Source organism: Pinus tabuliformis, chromosome 6, assembly GCF_031772625.1.
Source record: "Pinus tabuliformis cultivar Carrire ecotype Pingquan chromosome 6, CPIR1, whole genome shotgun sequence".
Taxonomy (NCBI): domain Eukaryota; kingdom Viridiplantae; phylum Streptophyta; class Pinopsida; order Pinales; family Pinaceae; genus Pinus; species Pinus tabuliformis.
The window spans coordinates 649947794-649966840 of NC_142292.1; the positions used below are offsets into that span (position 1 = coordinate 649947794).

Here is a 19047-nt window from a genome sequence, read left to right on the forward strand (position 1 = left end):
AAAAACTTCAATCTATAGTCATATAATGAACTTCGGTTCTCTAGTCATATATTTCTTCTGTTATACAAAAATTTGATCTTGTATCTCCCATGAATTTCCTTCTCATCCAGTCCTGTAGTCATACAATAATTTGGTCATGTATTTCCCACAAATTTCCTTCTTATCGTATGGATCAAATATACTCATATGCCTCCCAAAGTTGAGTGCTAATATAAATATATATATGGTCTTTTGTGACTGTTCATAATGCTAAACTAACTTGTTTTAGGAGGCCGACTTGTAAGGAGACCAAGGCCTACTTGATAGAGGAGAGGTAAGGCTTTATTTTGACACTAAAATATTTTCTTTCTTTGACATCATGGAGGCAAGAAGGGTTTCTTACAAAAAAATTTGACTTTGACTCAATAAAAGAATCCTAGAGCACTTAATGGGTGCTTTGACCCATTGACCATTGACCCAAGAATGAAACCCATGATTTAATAAGTCAATTAATTTAGAATAAAAATTTCTTCTTTACATTATATTATAACTCAAGTACAATTACGAAGATCGACACTAGTTACATTTTTCAACACTCCCTCTTAACTAGGTAGGTATTCATAATTACATATATAAATACATGGAATATCTCAAAATGATATGATCTATTAAGAGGCACAACACACACATGGTGCTACAGATTAGATACCTTACTAGGGTACTCTAACTGGGTGGGACTAAGGTGAACTAAATATTTAGCCACTCTAGTTACCATCAGTCTTTTAAGCTCTATCACGAACCCAAGGATCTAGGTGCATATCCAAGGTCAGAGCTCCATGACCAATGCCACCCTCACTACTCAGGATCTAGAGATCAACACACAAGATGACCATATGACCTCCCAAGATTTTTGTATTACAAAATATGCTTCATCTCTCCTTAGAAACTCATTCAAGTATATTAATTAGTGTAAGCATGCTTCAAAAAATGTACAACCTTCTTATGGAAAGATTTACCAGTACATTTAAAACCCCAATTAGAAATAAACCTTTAAGTACATATGTACAAGTAAACAAAAAATTTTGGGGTCCTTAATCATTCTGATGTTGCATATATCATTATCAAATACATCATGTTCGAATATTTCTTCTTTCACTTCTTTAGCAGCACCAAATATAGTGCCATTACTTCTCAGGTCTTTTGTTTGCAACTTTATGAATCATGAGCATTTGTCTATAGTACTTTCATTCATTCTTTATTTAAGGTATTTACCATAACTGTCATAACATGCTCTCACTCTTAACTGGGGAGATAAACCTTTTCTTCTATCCAAGCTCCCTCTCAACTTAGGGAGATTAACAATTTCCTTTATAACATTGGAGAAACTTTCTCAAGGATTAATTTCTTCAGGAACGTCATGGTAACAAGGTCATATTAGTTATAATAATTCTTATAGCTTCCTTTATTTATCATGTTCACCAATATTATCAAGTCATCATCTTCAACATTATGAAGATTATGTACCTCAAAAATTCAACAAGTACAACCCAATACAAGTATACAAAAGCATGTAGTCAACTATATTAAATAATGTCATTATAATGGAAGCATCAAAACAATCAAGCTTTAGACATCAAATACTTAAACCTAGTTAGGTTTATAATCAACAATTTTTACATTTTTACATACCAGACTTTAACAACTTTCTAGGGTTTTTCCACAAACCCTAGACTTCATTATTAAGGCTTAACTCAATCAAAATATCAGTGTCATCATGACACTATACATCTAGAGCTTCAATATTACTTCCTATAATTCATAACAAGTTCTACTATGGTTTTGTTATATTCCTTAGATTTCAAAATTAAATAAATAATCAAGATAACATACTTGCATATACATATATAGTGTTTTATTATCATGCATAATATTTTAAATCAATATCTATTAGGTAAAACCAAGATACAAACATTAATACAACAATTTTGACCAGGCTAGGGTTTCGATCTTACGGACGAATATACACCTAGGGTTTTATTCATAGGATCTTAATTAAGTTATTATAAAAGTTTTGTTCATAAACCCTAATTTACCAAATGATAAACATTTAGGGCTTCATTAAATAACCTAGACAACAAACCCTAAAGGACTAGGATTTTTACCATGACATTATCAAAACCATAAAATTTAAAAGAATAGGATTTTATTATATGTTCTAGACTTTGTTAACAAACCATTATAAGAGACTATTGTTTGATTAGCTACTATATGATCACTTCCTTCCTCTGGTATTCTTGTTGTTGATATTGTACTCTTTTTCTATTTTCAACTATGGAACAATAAATTGATTGGAATCCTCTGGATGCTGAAAACTCCTGAGCCGCGAGCCGCGAGCCCTGCTCCTGCCTGCCCCCGCCGCGCGCCTCCGCCCTGCCCCCAGGCCTCGCCTGGTTGGGCCCCCTCGCCCTTGCCCTCTCTGCTCCCCCTGCCAGGATCCCCTCGGGCCCTGCCGCTGCCGCTCTGACCTCTCGCTCTCCCAGCGGGCCTGCTATGGCAGGATCCGCCTCTCCTCCTCATGGCCCTGAGACTCAGGAAGAAATTTTCGACTCCCTTTTGTCCGAATCTACAGATCCTAGACCGCGCCCGTCTCAAACTAAGTTTATCAAAAAGCTGGACGAGATTCCTGAGGTGGATCTGCCCCCTGCGTTACCAAGGAAGTCGGCTATAGCTCTCGCAGAAAGAGGTCTGGTTGGTCAGTTTACTGGGCTCTGGCCGTCACCAAGAACTGTCCAAAAATGGGTGGAACGAAACTGGAGTCCAATGATTCAGGGTAAGATCGCCATCAGATTTTGTGGACGTGGATTTTTCACATTCTTGTTTGAATCAAAGGAGGACAAGAACCTCATCTTTCGCAACGGCCCCTACTTCATGGATACAAGAGGCCTCTACCTGAACAAGTGGACTCCGGACTTCGATCCGGAAATGGATATCCCAAACGCTGTTCCTGTCTGGGTGCGCCTCCCTCATCTCCCACTTCACTGCTGGGGGGACGAATCGGTAAGAGCCATAGGCAATGCAGTCGGAAAATATATCGACAGATCGGAACCTAGAGAAAACATGCACGCATGTGCAAGAATCTGTGTTGAAGTCGATCTCGGGAAAGGACTACCGGAAGCCATCAAAATTAAGGTGGACAAGTGGATGCACATTCAGCAGCTGGATTACGAACAGCTCCCCTTCAAATGCAAGGTATGTCACGAGTATGGCCATTTTGCAAATAGATGTAGCAAGCTAAAAGTAAAAGAAATAGACCTTAATGAGGAACACACAGAGGGACCATGGGAACAAGTCAAAAGGAGAAAACCCTCGCCTAACCAGGGCCTTAGCACCACAGCTCCTCCGGCCTCAAGCACTCCCCCTCCGCCTCCCCCTCCCCCCCTCTCAACCTTTCCCTCGACCTCCAACCCCTTTGAATCCCTAGCAGCTGAAACCCCCCTTTCACCTCCTCAATCCCCCCGCCCTGCCTCTCCATGCTCAAACCCCCCTCCCTCTCCCCCCCACACCATTGAGCGAATTCTTACCCGAAACAAAGCAAAAGAAACCAACCAGCCATCAGATCCACCAAGAAAAGTAGGCAGGAAATCGAACAAGGAACTCAGGGACGAAACAGCAGCAAAGGAAATGGCAACAGGGACTCAGCAACCTCTGGACTCCTATTTGGGACGGCCAAAAGGCAGTGGCGAAAAAACAAAGGAAAAAGCTGGATCCCACCCTTCAGCGGGTAAATAATGAATTTGGTCTCCTGGAATTGCAGGGGGATGGGCACCCCTTCAAAATTAAAAGCCATCAAGGATCTACTAATTCAGGAACAGCCAGACATCCTTCTAATTCAGGAGACCAAACTCACTAATCAGGACTTTCTTCATCAAACACAGCGATTCAAAAACTTCTCAGGCCTATCCAATGACTCCGACGGAGCATCAGGAGGGATTGGAACATTATGGAACAAAACAAACTGGGTAATCAACAACTCTCACCAATGCACTTGGTGGATCAGAACAGACCTAAAGAACAAAAGCTCGCAGGAAGTTTATCATATTTACAACATATACGCCCCCAACCACTACAGGGACAAAGCACGTTGCTGGAACACTTTAGAAGAAGACATCTCCTCTCTTCAAAGCAGCAGACTGATTTTAGGGGGCGATATGAACTTAATAAGGAATGTGCAAGAAAAATATGGAGGAAATTATCACACAGATCCTTCAAGAGACAAATTAGAAAATATAATACAGCTCTTCAATCTAATTGACACCCCTCTGTCAAATGGGAAATACACCTGGTCTAATAGAAGAACAGGTACACACAACATCAAGGAAAGGCTGGACAGGGTCTTAGTTCAGGAAGGGGTAGCAGGAAGCTTTCACTCAATCAGGAGTAAACTAATTCACGGTTCCGCCTCGGATCATAAGCCGGTGGTCCTCACACTGGACAAAGGTCCAAACCTCGGCCCTCTTCCCTTTAAATACAACAAAAATTGGGACCTCAAAGAAGACTTCAGCCAACTCATTCAAACTCAATGGGAAAAAGAGGTAACTGGGTCGCCTTATTTTGTTTGGGAAACGAAGCTGAAGCAGCTCAGGACAGCGATAAAACAGTGGGCGAGGGAGCAGGCAATAATAGACAAGAAAAAGAAAAACGATCTGCTAAACGAAATGGAGCGCTGGCATATAGAAATGGAGCAAATTCAATACACAACAGAGGATCACGAGAAGGAAAAAACCCTCTACAAGGAGCTCTACAGGCAAAACCGGGTAGAGGAAGAGGAACTAAGAACAAAATCTCGCTGCCTCTGGTTAAAGGCGGGAGATAAAAACACTTCTTTCTTTCACAATAATATCAAGTTCAGAAGAGCATGCAATCAAATAGATAAAATCGAAGTAGCAGGGATTGAGCTGAAGGATCAAGAAGAAATAAAAGGTGCTGCCTACAATCATTTTAAGGACCTTCTCACAGCAGACACCCAACATCATGACAGCGAGACTTTTCTCAATATAATTAAGTGCAAAATCACAGAGAACCACAACAAGGAGCTGGAACAAGAACCCTCAGAAGAGGAAATCAGAGAAGCCACCTTCAGCATGCAACAAGACAAAGCCCCGGGGCCGGATGGCTTCACAGTTGCATTTTACAGACGGCATTGGGAAACAATAAAAAAGGATTTGGTAAGAATGATAAAGAACGCCTTCAGAAATCAAAAGGTAGGGGAAAATACAAAATCCTCACATATAGCTCTAATCCCTAAGGAGGCAAACCCCAAAACCTTTGATAGATTTCGTCCCATATCGCTTTGCAATGTCTCATACAAGATCATCACCAAAATCCTTGCCAACAGAATAAAGAAATTCCTTCCTCTCCTCATCTCTGAGAACCAGGGCGGTTTTGTCCCAAGTAGGCAGATCATCGACAACGTCATCCTAGTCCAGGAAGCCATACACAGCAGTCTCAATAGAGGAGAAAGGGGAATGATCATCAAATTGGATATGGCAAACGCTTTTGATCGAGTGGACCACACCTTCCTCACAGCAGTCCTAACTAAATTTGGCTTCTCTTCCACCTTTGTTAACATCATCAAGGGATGCATTTCCAATCCCTGGACTGCGCCATTGATCAATGGTCGCCCAAGTAATTACTTCAGAAGCTCAAGGGGGCTAAGGCAAGGCTGCCCCCTCTCCCCCTTCCTCTACATTCTTATGGCTGAGACTTTGAGCGCCCATCTGGAAAATCTCCGAAGCAAAAAAGAAATCACGGGCATTTGCATCGAAAGAGGAACAAAGGAGATTAATCACTCACTCTTTGCGGATGATACACTCTTGATTGGAGGGGCATCCAGCTTGATGGCCAGGAGATTTAAAAGAGTTTTGGATGCCTTCCTTCTTGCTTCTGGGGGAAAGCTAAACAACAGAAAATGTAAAATTTACACATGGAATGTCCCTCTCCAGATTCAGCAAAGAATCTCCCAAATCCTAGACATTCCTCTTCAAAGAAGCTGGAGCTCCTTCTCTTATTTGGGCCTCCCTCTGGCAAAGGAGCACATTAAAGCAGAGGTTTGGACTAAGCATATTGAGAAGATGAGAGGTCTAATGCAGAGTTGGGGTGCCTCCTGGCTAAACCTGGCTGGCAGAACTATTCTTATCAAAGCTGTCCTCTCAGGCCTTCCAATTTATCAGTATGCGATAATCATGGCCCCCGCAAGCACCCACAAGCACATGGAACTCATTATGAGAAGCTTCCTCTGGCAGGGGGGAAAACAGGACTCTAAGAAGTTCAGTCTTGTCAACTGGGACCAAGTCACCCTTCCGTATGAAAAAGGAGGTTTATCCATAAAGATTCCAAGTCTATCCAATCAGGCTATGGGGCTCAAGTTAATCTGGAAGATCATATCAGGGCATGGCTCTTGGTGGGTTGAAACAATAAAAAGGAAATACCTTAGTGGTCCGAACTCCAACATCCTACAAGATCCAATTGTGGACAGGCCGTGCACTCCAATGTGGAGACTGATCAAAAAAGTCCTCCCTCACTTTAAAGAGAATGTCTCCAAGAAACCAGGCAGTGGAAAGAATGTCAATATTTGGCCCGACAGAATAATGGGCTCAAACCCCAGAAAATCTCTCCAAGAACTAAGACCCCTTCAAACCTGGATGGAGGCGCACAACATATTCTCTTTGTACGATATCTCCTCATGGTCCCAAAATAGATGGCTAGAATGGAAGGCCCTAAACCTGCCTCCGGACCTCAGAGATCAATGGTATAAGCTGAAAACTTCTTTATCTGGAGCTGCCCCAATCAACAAGGAGATGGACGACAGTTATATTTGGGACACCTGTGGGGGCAGTTTCACTGTGAGAGAGGGTTATAAATCACTGCAAGACAAGACTCCCACTGCAAATTGGAACCTCCATAAGGCAGCCTGGAACAACGAATGCATCCCCAAGGTGAAACATTTTAACTGGGCCCTTTTAAAAGGGAAAATTCTTACTGCAGAAAACCTGAGAAAGAGAGGAATTCAAGGCCCCTCGATTTGTTGCTTTTGTCAAGCAGAGGAAGAATCCATTCCTCACTCTTTTCTTCGATGCACTTTTGCACAAAACTGTTGGAAGCATCTCCTTAGCCCTCTGGAAGTCAGAAGTAGAGACGATCAGGTGAACAACTTGCAAAGGAATTGGAAGAAAGATTACCCTCTGAGCAGGAAAGGGAAAAAAAACCTTCTACGAATATGGAATTGTATCCCGGCTACCCTCTGCTGGAATATCTGGCTGGCAAGAAATCACTACATTTTCAAAAATGAGCAGATCAAAATAGACAAGATAATTGCAAAGACTATAGCAGGGATCTCTGAGGCAATCAGCGCTAATCACATAGCTCCCCCAGATTTGCAAGGATGGACAAAGGAGGAGACTGATTGGTACAAAAGGTTCAACATTAGCCACTCTCAAAATTTACCTCCTCAGAATAAAACTCAGCAGAACCGACACAATTGGAAACTCAGGGGCGACAAAGATGAAGTAAACAACTGGATCACAGCCCAGAATCGTCCCATACTCCTCTTTGATGGCGCATCAAAGAGCAACCCTGGGAGAGCAGGCGCGGGAGGAGTAATCAAGGACCAGAAGGGGAACACAGTCAGCAGTTACGAATGGGGTCTCGGGCAAGCAACCAACAATGAAGCGGAAGCCTACAGCTTGCTACTAGGTACATCGATACTTCACAGGCTAGGATTTCAGGATGCTTTAATCCTCGGGGACTCAGCTATAATAATTGCAGCTATGAACACAGGTAAAGATTTTAACAAAGCCAGCCTCAACCGCATCAAGGCAAGGATAAATGACACTCTCAGACACTTGGGAAAAACCACCTTCAAGCACGTGTTAAGGGAAAACAATGCAGAAGCGGATAACCTTGCTAACAATGCGGTCAACCGGCAACAAGGACAGGTCAGGGATAATGTCAGAATCTATGAAAGAGCTATACCTTAAGGTGTGCAGCTGCCAGACTGAACACAAGGCAAGTTTCATCAGAAAACGTCAGAATTCCGATCTCAAACTTGGTCCCCTCACTCTTGCTCATCCAATCTCCCCCAAAACGCCGGCGTCTCTCCCCTCCCACGACCTCAGAGCCTCTCTGCCTCGTGACAAGCTCATGATTCCTCTGGGAAAACATCCTTTCAGCTCTATTGAACTACGCTCCCTAAATCTGCGGACGGATACGCCCTCTGTTTACTCTGGGAAATATCTCGTCCTTCATCATCATGAAGGCCCCCTCCCATTCCCTTATATCCCCCTCCCATTCCCTTCCTCTCACCATCATCTCGAGAAGCATTTTGGGCAAGAGGCTCCCACAGAGCTCCACAGATCGCTCCGCGGAAGTAAGCAGCTGCTCCCCGCACCGGCTCATTTTACAAGCGGTCAGCAAGACATTCACCAGGGCATTACAAACACTCAGGCAATCCACGCAGCTTCCAGGTATAACACAAGTTTTTTGCAAGGTTCCTTTATTCTAACCAGTTTGCTCGTAGTCATGGCAGATAGACAGCAGCCGGAGGCTCGGGGGAGAGCTGCGCCCCGTGAGAATCCTCTTGACAGAGTCCTGGGCAACGACTCATGCACAATGTGCAAAGACCACTGCGTCCTGATAGCTCGGTTCATGAAGCACCATAATGATCTTCGTGAAGACTTCATCGCTGATAGCCGATCCAAGCGCAAGAAATTGGAGAAACGCAAGAAGGAAATAGAGAGCCTCAAGGATAGGTGTGAGCATCTAGAGGAGGCAATCAAGCACATTCAATCCATCACAGAGAGTATGCAGGCAGAAGCCTCCACCAAGGACAGCCAAAAGGAGCAGCAGAAAGAAGATCACATGGAGGAAACTGTAAACCAATTTTGGTGTTAACCTTATGACCAGCAAAGTCTGCCTAATAGATGGCCTTTTTGTAAGACAGTATAGCAGATATCTTTTTCAGTATTTCATCCTCAAGCTAATCTCTCAGACTTCAAGGGCTTCGCCCCTTCTTAGTACCTCTTCTCTCACTCCTCTACCAGCATATTATGTATCTTTTCCTGCTTTCTGCAGTTTTTATAATACATGAGTACACGATCTTGTTAAAAAAAAAACAAACCATTATAAGAATAGGGTTTCATAATCAACATTGGCATGCCCTTAACATCAATAGGCTAGTGTTTTATAGTGAACCCTAAAAGTTAGGGTTTCATAATAATGATCAAATGACAAAAGATAATATAATGAGGGTAGATTCAATCTAATGATGAATCACCCTAACAACAATCTTTATGATTCAAAAACCTAGACATTAAAGAGTTAGTAATGTAGAACACACTTTTAAAATGTCTCCACCTTGTAATATGATGGAGATTTACTATAGATATTTATACATATCTTGAGTTACTCTTTTTACAATCCCGGTAAGTTTAATAAAGGACTCCCTCTAAAGAATTTTTCATTCCTTGTTTGTAAACTTGTGCCTCAAGGATTTGATTTACAAAATCACCATATACCTGCAATACTTCTTGACAAATATTAACAAGAATATAATAGTTCTAAGCCCAAGAATGAATTCCAAGATAGTTTAACTATCATGCAATTCTATTTTTTCGTAAAGAATGGTCATATACCTATAGACCTTAGATATCAATATTTAGAGATTCATAGAGGGGAAAATTAATTAAGATAATATTTTCTAGGGTCTATAGTCCCTAAATAACTAGCTAACTGTTACACAAAAATATCGTCACCATGATTATTTGCAGTCAGTATGGGTCTATCATCACTTGTACTGTCCTCCTAAGCAAGTCTCAGACCTCAGCTCTTCAAGTCAAGCTTTGAAAATGGGAGAAAGACATTGAAAATCAATGAAACTCTGGTTCTGCACTTTCTCTCATTGTCACCTGCGGTCCCGCACCTTCTGTTTACAAAAACTGCGGACCTGCCCGCTCTGTCCCTAAAGGTGTGGGTGCGGACCCCTGTGAAAGTCAAAAGGCGCAAGTTTTATCTTAAAAAACTCACTTTGGGTTAATTCTAGAGGATTCTAGAAGGAATTTTGACGTGGATTGTTCGCTCTGAGGTGGTTCATGCATCCCAAAAGAGAAGGAGCTAATCCCTTGATGAGAGGAGCTATCCCTTTGAAGGAGGGCTTTATCCCTTTGAAGGAGGACCTAGTAACCTCCCTCCATTGCACTATAAATTCAGGCATTGGGTTGGTTGCTGGAGAGGTTAGAAGCTGAAAATTTTTGAGGGTAAATGCTGGTGAAATCAAGACTTCCTAGTTGAGCTTAAGAGGAGAGATCACATACCTTTTTGGCTTCATTGGGGAGTGAGTGAAACTTGTCAAAGTAGAGGAGACTTCTTGTTGGACCCTGGGAGGAGCTTGTACAACGTCAAGGCACAGGTTGTAAAGTTATTCTTCTTTTGAATTAATACAATCAAACTCATTTTTCTCAACAAGTATCTCACGTTATTTGTTTCATGGATTCCTTGAATTTCATGTTAAATATGTTTTATGATATTGGCTTTTCAGGTGCTATTTAATTTGTTTTCCTTGTTTGTGTTTGCAGATTCGCGACAAAGGAGCTCATTTGGATCGAAGGAGCGAGGGCATCCACAAACTTGCATTGGACCTAAGGTAGACCCTAAAAACACTTGTTTTCCATTGTTTATAAAAGCATATTTAGAGAAAGATAGTGTCTGGTTGGTTTGCTTGTCATTAGGTCTTCTTTAGATTCTAGGAAGGTCTATCTTGTCCGCAAGATCGACTTATTCCGTGTGACACCAACCCTTAAAGTCATATGGGTATCCAAACTCTAAAAGCATGATATACATACCTAAAAAATGCATACCTTTGTCTCTTGAAAATTGATGTTCCATTGAGCCTGTTGCTAGATTGAAAACACATTGTTAGATGATGAAAACATAAAGAATAATGTTTATAATTACTTTAGTTTCAAGGTCTCCTTAAATTTTCTGGTGCAGGATGCTAGTTGTTTCTTATGACTGTAGTGGAAGCCTTTTAAGATGCTAACTCAATTCTTGCTATGAACTACTTGCTTCTTTTAGATAGGGATACTAAGCCCACTCAAAAAGTTCTACCAAATTTTTACTTTACTGCCTTTTTCAACTGCTAGATATAATAAGATGTAGAAGTTACTACAAGTCTTTAAATATAATTTATTGTGGTAGATAGAGATACATGATTTTATTGATATTGATTTATATACTATTCCTTTAAGACTTTTATTCTCAATTCAACTTCAATGTTAAAATTTCCTCTATATATATGAGTGCATAGTTATCCATCTTTGTCCATAAGGTACTTATTTTTCTTCAAGGGTGAATGAAATTTTATAACAGTCCTACACTGCCTCTAAAGGAATCTATTCTCGTCTTTTTGATACTCAAACTTTTTGGTCACTTCAAAACCTTTGTGATTTGAAGTAGATTTAGTCCTTTAGTTTCATGCACAAAATTTTGTTATTTATTCCAAAAAACTTAGCCTTGTTTAGGCTATTAATCTAGTACTTTTTGGTCCTTAAAAATGCTCCTTGGATCCTTATTTTGTTATGATTCTTAAGTATTGGTATGAGGTCCTAATTACCCAAGGCTATGGCCTAATCAAGTTCAGAAATGAGTTATTCTAATTCAGTCTTCCTCCTTGGTAACTTGATCTTGAGAGCTAGACATGAGACTTATTTTTCCAGCCATCAATGAACTTCTAGCTACCTTTTATGCCATAGACATTAGCTCTAATAGCATGTTGAGAAATATAGGGTAGCTTAGTTAGGGATAATTTAAATTGATTTCTCTGTAACTTTGATAGTTTCTTGTGAAATTCTTATTAACTTATTCTTCTTCTTCCTATCATTTGCTTCTTGATCATAAAAAAACTATCAAAATATGAAGATCATTGAAGACAAATGAACACCATATGTAGGAAATCATCTAGGGAAAAACCCCTTGGGAGGGAAAAACCTAATCAAACTATTCCAATAGTAGATTCAAATTAAGTTGAGATAACAAAGACCCATTTTACCTAGACCAAGAGCACCTTCCATCCTTCAAGTCTGCGTTGTTGAGTAATAAAACATATGCTAGTCCATTTCTTCAATAACAAATAGTTCATCAGGATGATCATCCTTCTTTACACTCATGTAACTTCAGATTCCTGCATTCATATGGAATTTCAGTTTTGCGATCATAAAGAACTTGTATCATGTAGTCTTAGAATACTTCGATCCTGTAGTTACATATTACTTCGATCTTGTGGTCACATAAAAACTTCGGTTTATTGTCATATAATGAACTTCGTTCTTGTAATCACATATTTATTCACTCATACAATAATTTTATCCTATATTTCCAAGAAATTTCCTTCTCATTCAGTCATGAAGTCATACAATAATTTGGTCTAGCATTTCCCAAAAATTTCCTTCTTATCGAATAGATCAAAGATACTCATATGCTTCCCCAAGTCGAGTGTTAGTATAAATATATATAGGGTATTTTGTGACTGTTCAAAAGGCTGAATTAACTTGTTTGAGGAGGATAACTTGCAAGGAGACCACATTTGACTTGATGGAGGAGACGTAAGACTTTAATTTTACACAAAAATATTTTATTTCTTTGACATCATGGACCCAAGAAGGGTTTCTTACATAAAACTTTGACTTTGTCTCAACAAAAGAATCCTAGAGCACTCAATGGGTGCTTTAACCTATTCACCATTGAACCAAGCATGAAACCCATGCTTTAATAAGTCAATTAATTTATAATAAAAGTGTCTTCTTTAAAATATATCATGACTCAACTACAATTATGAAGACCGACACTAGTTACAATTTTTTAACAGATACTTGTCAAAAACTCATAGATACAATAATACCATTATGACTTTGAGTTCATGGATGTAACTTGGATGTCATAACTTAAATTTTATAAAGGGGTAATGTAACTAAAATTATTCTTCAATTTTATATCACTAGACCTTCCACAGAGGCTCAGAATTCCATGCTTGTTCTTCACATATTTCCTAGATTGATTTCATATTTGCGTAACAATACTATCACAGAGAGCTCAAATCACTTACCTCAAAAAGTGTGGAACATAGAGGAAAGTTAGATGCCACAAAGAGCTCATATGCCTCCTTATACCTCACTTCAACCATAGAGTAAAAATTGCATAGTTCCACAGTTCATACTGTACCTCAGACTTCACACTCCTTCCATAGGTATAAAATTCATCAGGTCTGAATGTTTTCCACAAAAAAATAGGTGCCTTAGGTTCACAATTTTCCCACATAAACTAGGTGTCCTAGGTCTGCAAGAAGATAGTTGATTTCTCCTTTTATTTAGCATTGATCACAATCGTTAACACAAATATTGGATTAGATATAGCTTGATGGTTTCACAACAAATATTCTCAACCTCATTTCCAGATTAGCTTGAGTGAGGGAAGAAAAATATATATGATGCCACATGACTCACATATTTCAACAAAGAAACTTGCATATAGAGATAATATTGCCACAAAAGAGATTGAAAACCATATAGACTATATGGTCCTTTGACACAATTGTCAACCACATGATTGTACCTTTTCCATAGATAGCATACACATGTTCAAATATTATCACCCTTCCATAGAGACAATTTAGATGTCTTAATTCAAGGAGTTTCAACATAGAGATGGATTAGAGGACCTTCAAACTTGATTTTATGGATGGATAACTCCTGAAATCCTTCGTTTCTTTTGAATAATAAGACCTTCGCCTTAACTCATCCTACCACCTCAAACAAGGGTATTGTCCCTCTCTAAAATTGGCTTGGCTGTCACAGAGAATATCACATGAAAACAAAGCTTGTGCTCGAAATTTGCATCGTCCCGGGATATTAAGATAGCTTTAGAAAAGAGTCTCAGAAAATTTCATATAGGAGTGAAATAACTTCACTTAAGAGTGATCATGATGTTTCACATCCCAAACTAATCTTCAATCTGACTTTGATACCATATTGATATTTCTAGGGAAAACAAGCTATAACAATTTTCTTCAACAAATAACTATTTCTAATTATCAGTTAGCCTTAATTACATAACATCCAATATCATTAAGTAGTTATATAGAATATAACTTCAACCAATAAACATGAAAGAGTAGTATAAAGTAACCGTGATATAATGAGACAAGAGACACAAAAATTAGGTTTGAGGCTACAAGAAAGCCCATAAGGGGAAAACCAAGAAATATTTCCTTATGAGAGAGAGAATTCAAAAATTCATTAATACATCTAGGAAAAAAAAACATAATAACTAATTAAAAACAAGTGCCAAGTCTCCCTAATATTTTTGGCTTCCTCCTCCTTCCTCTTTTGCTAGAATAGATACAAAAAAATAGATCATCGATATGCCAAATGAGGAGGATAGGATCACATATTTATTGTCTTCCAAAGGGGGTCAAATGGGTGCCTCTAAGTGGTCCAACCGACTTGAATGATAGGAGGCTAACTTAAGTATTTGAGGAGGCATAATATAAATTCATTTTTTATTTCTTCACATGATGAAAATACCGACCATGGCTACCATATTTCCAACAACACCAAGTCATTGGAGTCATACATATTCTACCATATAAATATTCAAATGGACCCATCCCCAATGATGCATGATGCCTTGGTATATGCAAACTTGACCAAGTGTAAATAATCTTCCCATTTACATCCTTTATCCATCACATACATGTGAATAAACATGTATTCAATCACTTGATTCACTCTTTTAGTTTGTCCATCTATCTATGGATGATGGGAATTTATAAAATTTAGCTTGATACCCAAGTCTTTGAAGAGATTTTCTAAAAATTAGTATTAATCTTTGTATCCTTGTCAGATATGATTGCACTAGAACCATGTAATCTGAATTTCTCCTTGATGAATATTTTTGCAATGTTAGTAGCCGTATGAGAATATTTAATAGGAAAAAAAATGAACCGCTAGGTAAATTAATCCACTAAAACCATGATATAATCATGTCACTTCATTATTCATAGTAATTCAACAATAGAATCCATAATTTGTTATAATTTTCATTTTAGAAGTGACAAAGGTTATTGTTGACCCTTCCCCTATTTTAGGAGCTTAGCCCCCTCTTTTTTTCTTTTTTTCTTCATAGAGTCATGTTTTTTCCCAAGGAACCTATATATCTTCCAAGTCAATAACAATGAGTGCCAAGGCACTTGCCCTAGTAGGAACCAAGTTCTACTGTTGCAACCAAGAATTTACCCTTTCCTTTGGTTTGAATCACATAATATAAGTTGAAGGGTAGATAATTGCATGTTGTTCTTATTGGATTCGTTATTTCCTTTGTGATATAAAGCATAATAAGATCAAATAATATCCCCATGGTTGGAATTCTTCCATGCATGAATCCTTGAGAGTACTACCTAATATTTCACAAGGATGAGGATGACCAATGTATCACACTAAGTTGAAGGGTAGATAATTGCATGTGGTTCTTATTGGCTTCATTATTTCCTTTGTGATCTAAAGCATAATGAGATCAAATAATATCCCCATGGTTAGAATTCTTCCAAGCATCAATACTTGAGAGTACTACCTAATCTTTCACAAGGATGAGGATGACCAATGTATCACTCTAAGTTTTCTTACAAAGTAAAGCTCCAAGTACCCAAATTTTGATAATTACATTTCATTACACTTGGATTAAAACCTCTAAGTTATGGTTAGTGTCATTACCTCATTTTGCTCAAAATAATACATGACTTGGAACCACCCTAGATAGTTGTGAGTGAAATTTGTTTCAAATTTAGATTTTCTGAAATTAGATATTTTCAAATAACAAGATTCAAAACAAGCCTTCAAATGAAATTAAAAGAAGTTATTGTAACAAAGATAACTAGTTATAACATGTATTCTCATATATAAAGGGCATCATATTCTTGTTTAATCAACATTAAAAAAAAAATAAGGAAAGAAAATGAAGTAGAATAAAAAGACATAATTTTCTAACATAATCTTGCTCAAGGAAAAGTACTGTTTAAAGAAAATATATTTTACAAATATATGGAACATTGAATATGCCTTAATACTTGCATTGGGAAATTAAAAATAGAAAAAACAATTTATAACAAACTTTAGGGAATATTATATACACATTCATAACATATTTAAATTTTACATAGTTAAATAATAAATATTATAAATCATCAAAAATGAAATGTAAGATGTCATTAACATAGTATATGCTATTACCATTCATAATTGAAAAATTAATCATGTGAATAACTTCACAAGCCATACTGATATATTAAAACTTTTATAATTATAAAGATATGTTTTTTGACATTGAATCTTTGAAAACTATATTGATACAAAATATGAAGTCTTTATTAAAGTATGAGGAAAAAATTGATTGTATAAGGGATGAATCTTTGAAACACAAAAAGATAATGTAAAATTTAGAAATTTTAAAGAAATGTTAGAGAATGCAATAGGGAAACTATTAATTCAATTTATCCTCAACTTTAAAAATTGATTGGGAACTTTATTTATCTTGTGTTTCTTTATTAGATCTCTTTCATCAAACAATTATCAAGTGCAAAAACAATAAAAATAGTGGACACAAAAATTGGGCTCCAAGCCATGACAAAACCCCTCCTAGGGGAAAACCCACAAAATATCTTCTCTTCTTATAGGATCTACTTCACATGAGAAAACCAAGACCCAAACCTCAAGAAAAAAGCCTCATCCAACACCAAGTCAACCCTCCAAGAAGCCCTTTCAATTTGGTCAAAGTCAAACCAAATCAACAAGAGTTTAACCCTTCCAGAACTAGACCAAACTCAGAATTTCAACCCTTAACTTCAATATTTTGGATTTGTAGTAGGTATGAAACCTTGGCCCTTGCAACAACTCAGAACCTTCACACATGTGAGAGAAAACTAGGGTAAACCTTGAGCAAAAACTTGATTTTCCTTTCTTCTTTATTCAACTTCTTTTCTCCTTGCCTTTCTTTACTTTCTTCTTGAATTTCACACCCCAGATCAAACTTCTTGATTATAGATTGAATTGGTTACCAAATGAGGTCGAGAAACTTCTATTTATACTCATCAGTGGAGGTTAATAGCCCTCTTTGGGCCAACTTGTCTCTGGTAGGGGCGACTTGTGCTAGGAGGCTTAGTTTGACTGTCTTGACTCAAAATAAACTCTTTTACATGGTACATATTTCCCAAATGGGTCTTATATACATCACATTGACTCTCTTGATTCATGACAATAAATATTATGACATGAAAATCCCTATATGCATGAATAACACGATTTATCTAGAAGAGAAATCAAAAGAAGCATGAAACCCATGCTTTAAAATGATAATTTTTCTTTCTTATTTTTCTTATTGCATAAGCTATACATATTTACATGAGTACAATAACAATTATGAAGACCAAAACTAGATACATTTTCCAACACTCCCTCTTAACTAGGGATGTATTCATAATTGTACACCCTGGTACACAATTATTCTCAAACTGAAGAGTTCTCATAAGAACAGTTGGATTGGTAAGCCTTATTTAAGCATCAACATCATGACCACCATTATCAACATAGTAAGGTCTTAACTTGAAAAGTTCTTTCTTATACTAGAGCATAATGTTGGGAGGTTTTACGTGAGATACCACACTACTTTGCAAGGCACATACCCCATCTAGATTTTCACTAGGTATGTCCTTTTAGGACTATTCTTATCTTGGATTCCTAATCCTCAAAGAATATTGGTCCTATTCAACCTCTCTTGTCCTAATACCTGTCCAATCCTCAAAGAGTGTTGGTCCATTTTCTATATTGAATTTTTCTATCCTCAAGGAAATCACATATACTTATCCAATCCTCCATTCTCCATTATCTCCATGGACTTCACTTAGACTTATGGATTTTAGGCCCGGTCAAGTGTATGACACATGAAGGAGATAATACAAATGTGATGTTCATCATCACACCTTCTCAACTAGAGAGTAGATCCCCAGTCCCTCTTAATTATGGAATAGATCCTTGCTCTTATTTAAGGAGACTCCTTTACTCCCTCTCAAATATAGAGGAGATTCCTGACTTCCTTTCAATTGGAAAGTCATAGCCACAAGATCTTTAGCTTGTCTTCATAAATGTATCAACTATCAGTTCTTCATGGAGATAGTTGCAAGGCTCCCTTTTTCCCATTTGTATCTCATCATATTGAGCTTCTTCCTTCCTGGATATTATGGAGCCATTTTCCTCCTTCAATCTTGTGACAGTGTTCAGACCATCAACTTTGCACATCAATTTCATCCAATCATCATCAATGAAGGAATTGTGTTGAGCCTTTTCAAACTTAAATCTAGTCATAGCTCCCTCATGAAATGGATCTTTGTTGATGTAGAACATGAGCATAAGGTTATCTTCTTACACTGCTAGATTTCAATCTCAAGGTGAGGATGTGAACAACTTGACTACATGACCTTCCAAGTATTGTCAAAACCATTTACTCAATCCACATGTTCTTTGAATCGATATCATCATCACTAGTTGAACTTACCTCAACTGTCATCATGTATTCCTGCAGTATCCTTCCAGGAAACAAAACAATTATGTTAACCAGATAACCAATATCAAGATATAAATATCAAACTTAGCTTATCTGATGGCCCCTTTCATGTTTTTTTTTTTTTGCAGCATATTTGAGTCCTTTGAGATCAACATCCTTTCATATAATCCATCTCCACATTATATAGGAATCCTTCCATGCATTCATTTTAATCAGAGTGCCCATGGATCGAACTTGATTACCAAGCTACAATATTTTCCTCGAATTTGTCGTTGTTAACTCCCTTTCTTTCGTTCATAGACTATACTTGATTTTGATCAATATTGTCATGCAATTTTGTGAGAGAGTATTGCTCTCCATTTATTCCAAAGTATGTCAAATTTCTTCTATCAAGAATTATGCAACCATATG

At 38.0% G+C, this 19047-nt stretch overlaps 1 protein-coding gene across 1 annotated transcript; it reads left to right on the top strand.

Annotated features, from left to right (window-relative positions):
- Positions 1–3797: 3797 nt before the first annotated feature.
- On the top strand, positions 3798–8928 carry LOC149260293 (uncharacterized). Its single transcript, XM_089457931.1, has 2 exons — positions 3798–7973; positions 8017–8928. Exons 1-2 carry the CDS (start codon positions 3798–3800, stop codon positions 8926–8928), a joined length of 5088 nt encoding a protein of 1695 aa, XP_089314057.1.
- Positions 8929–19047: the final 10119 nt, after the last annotated feature.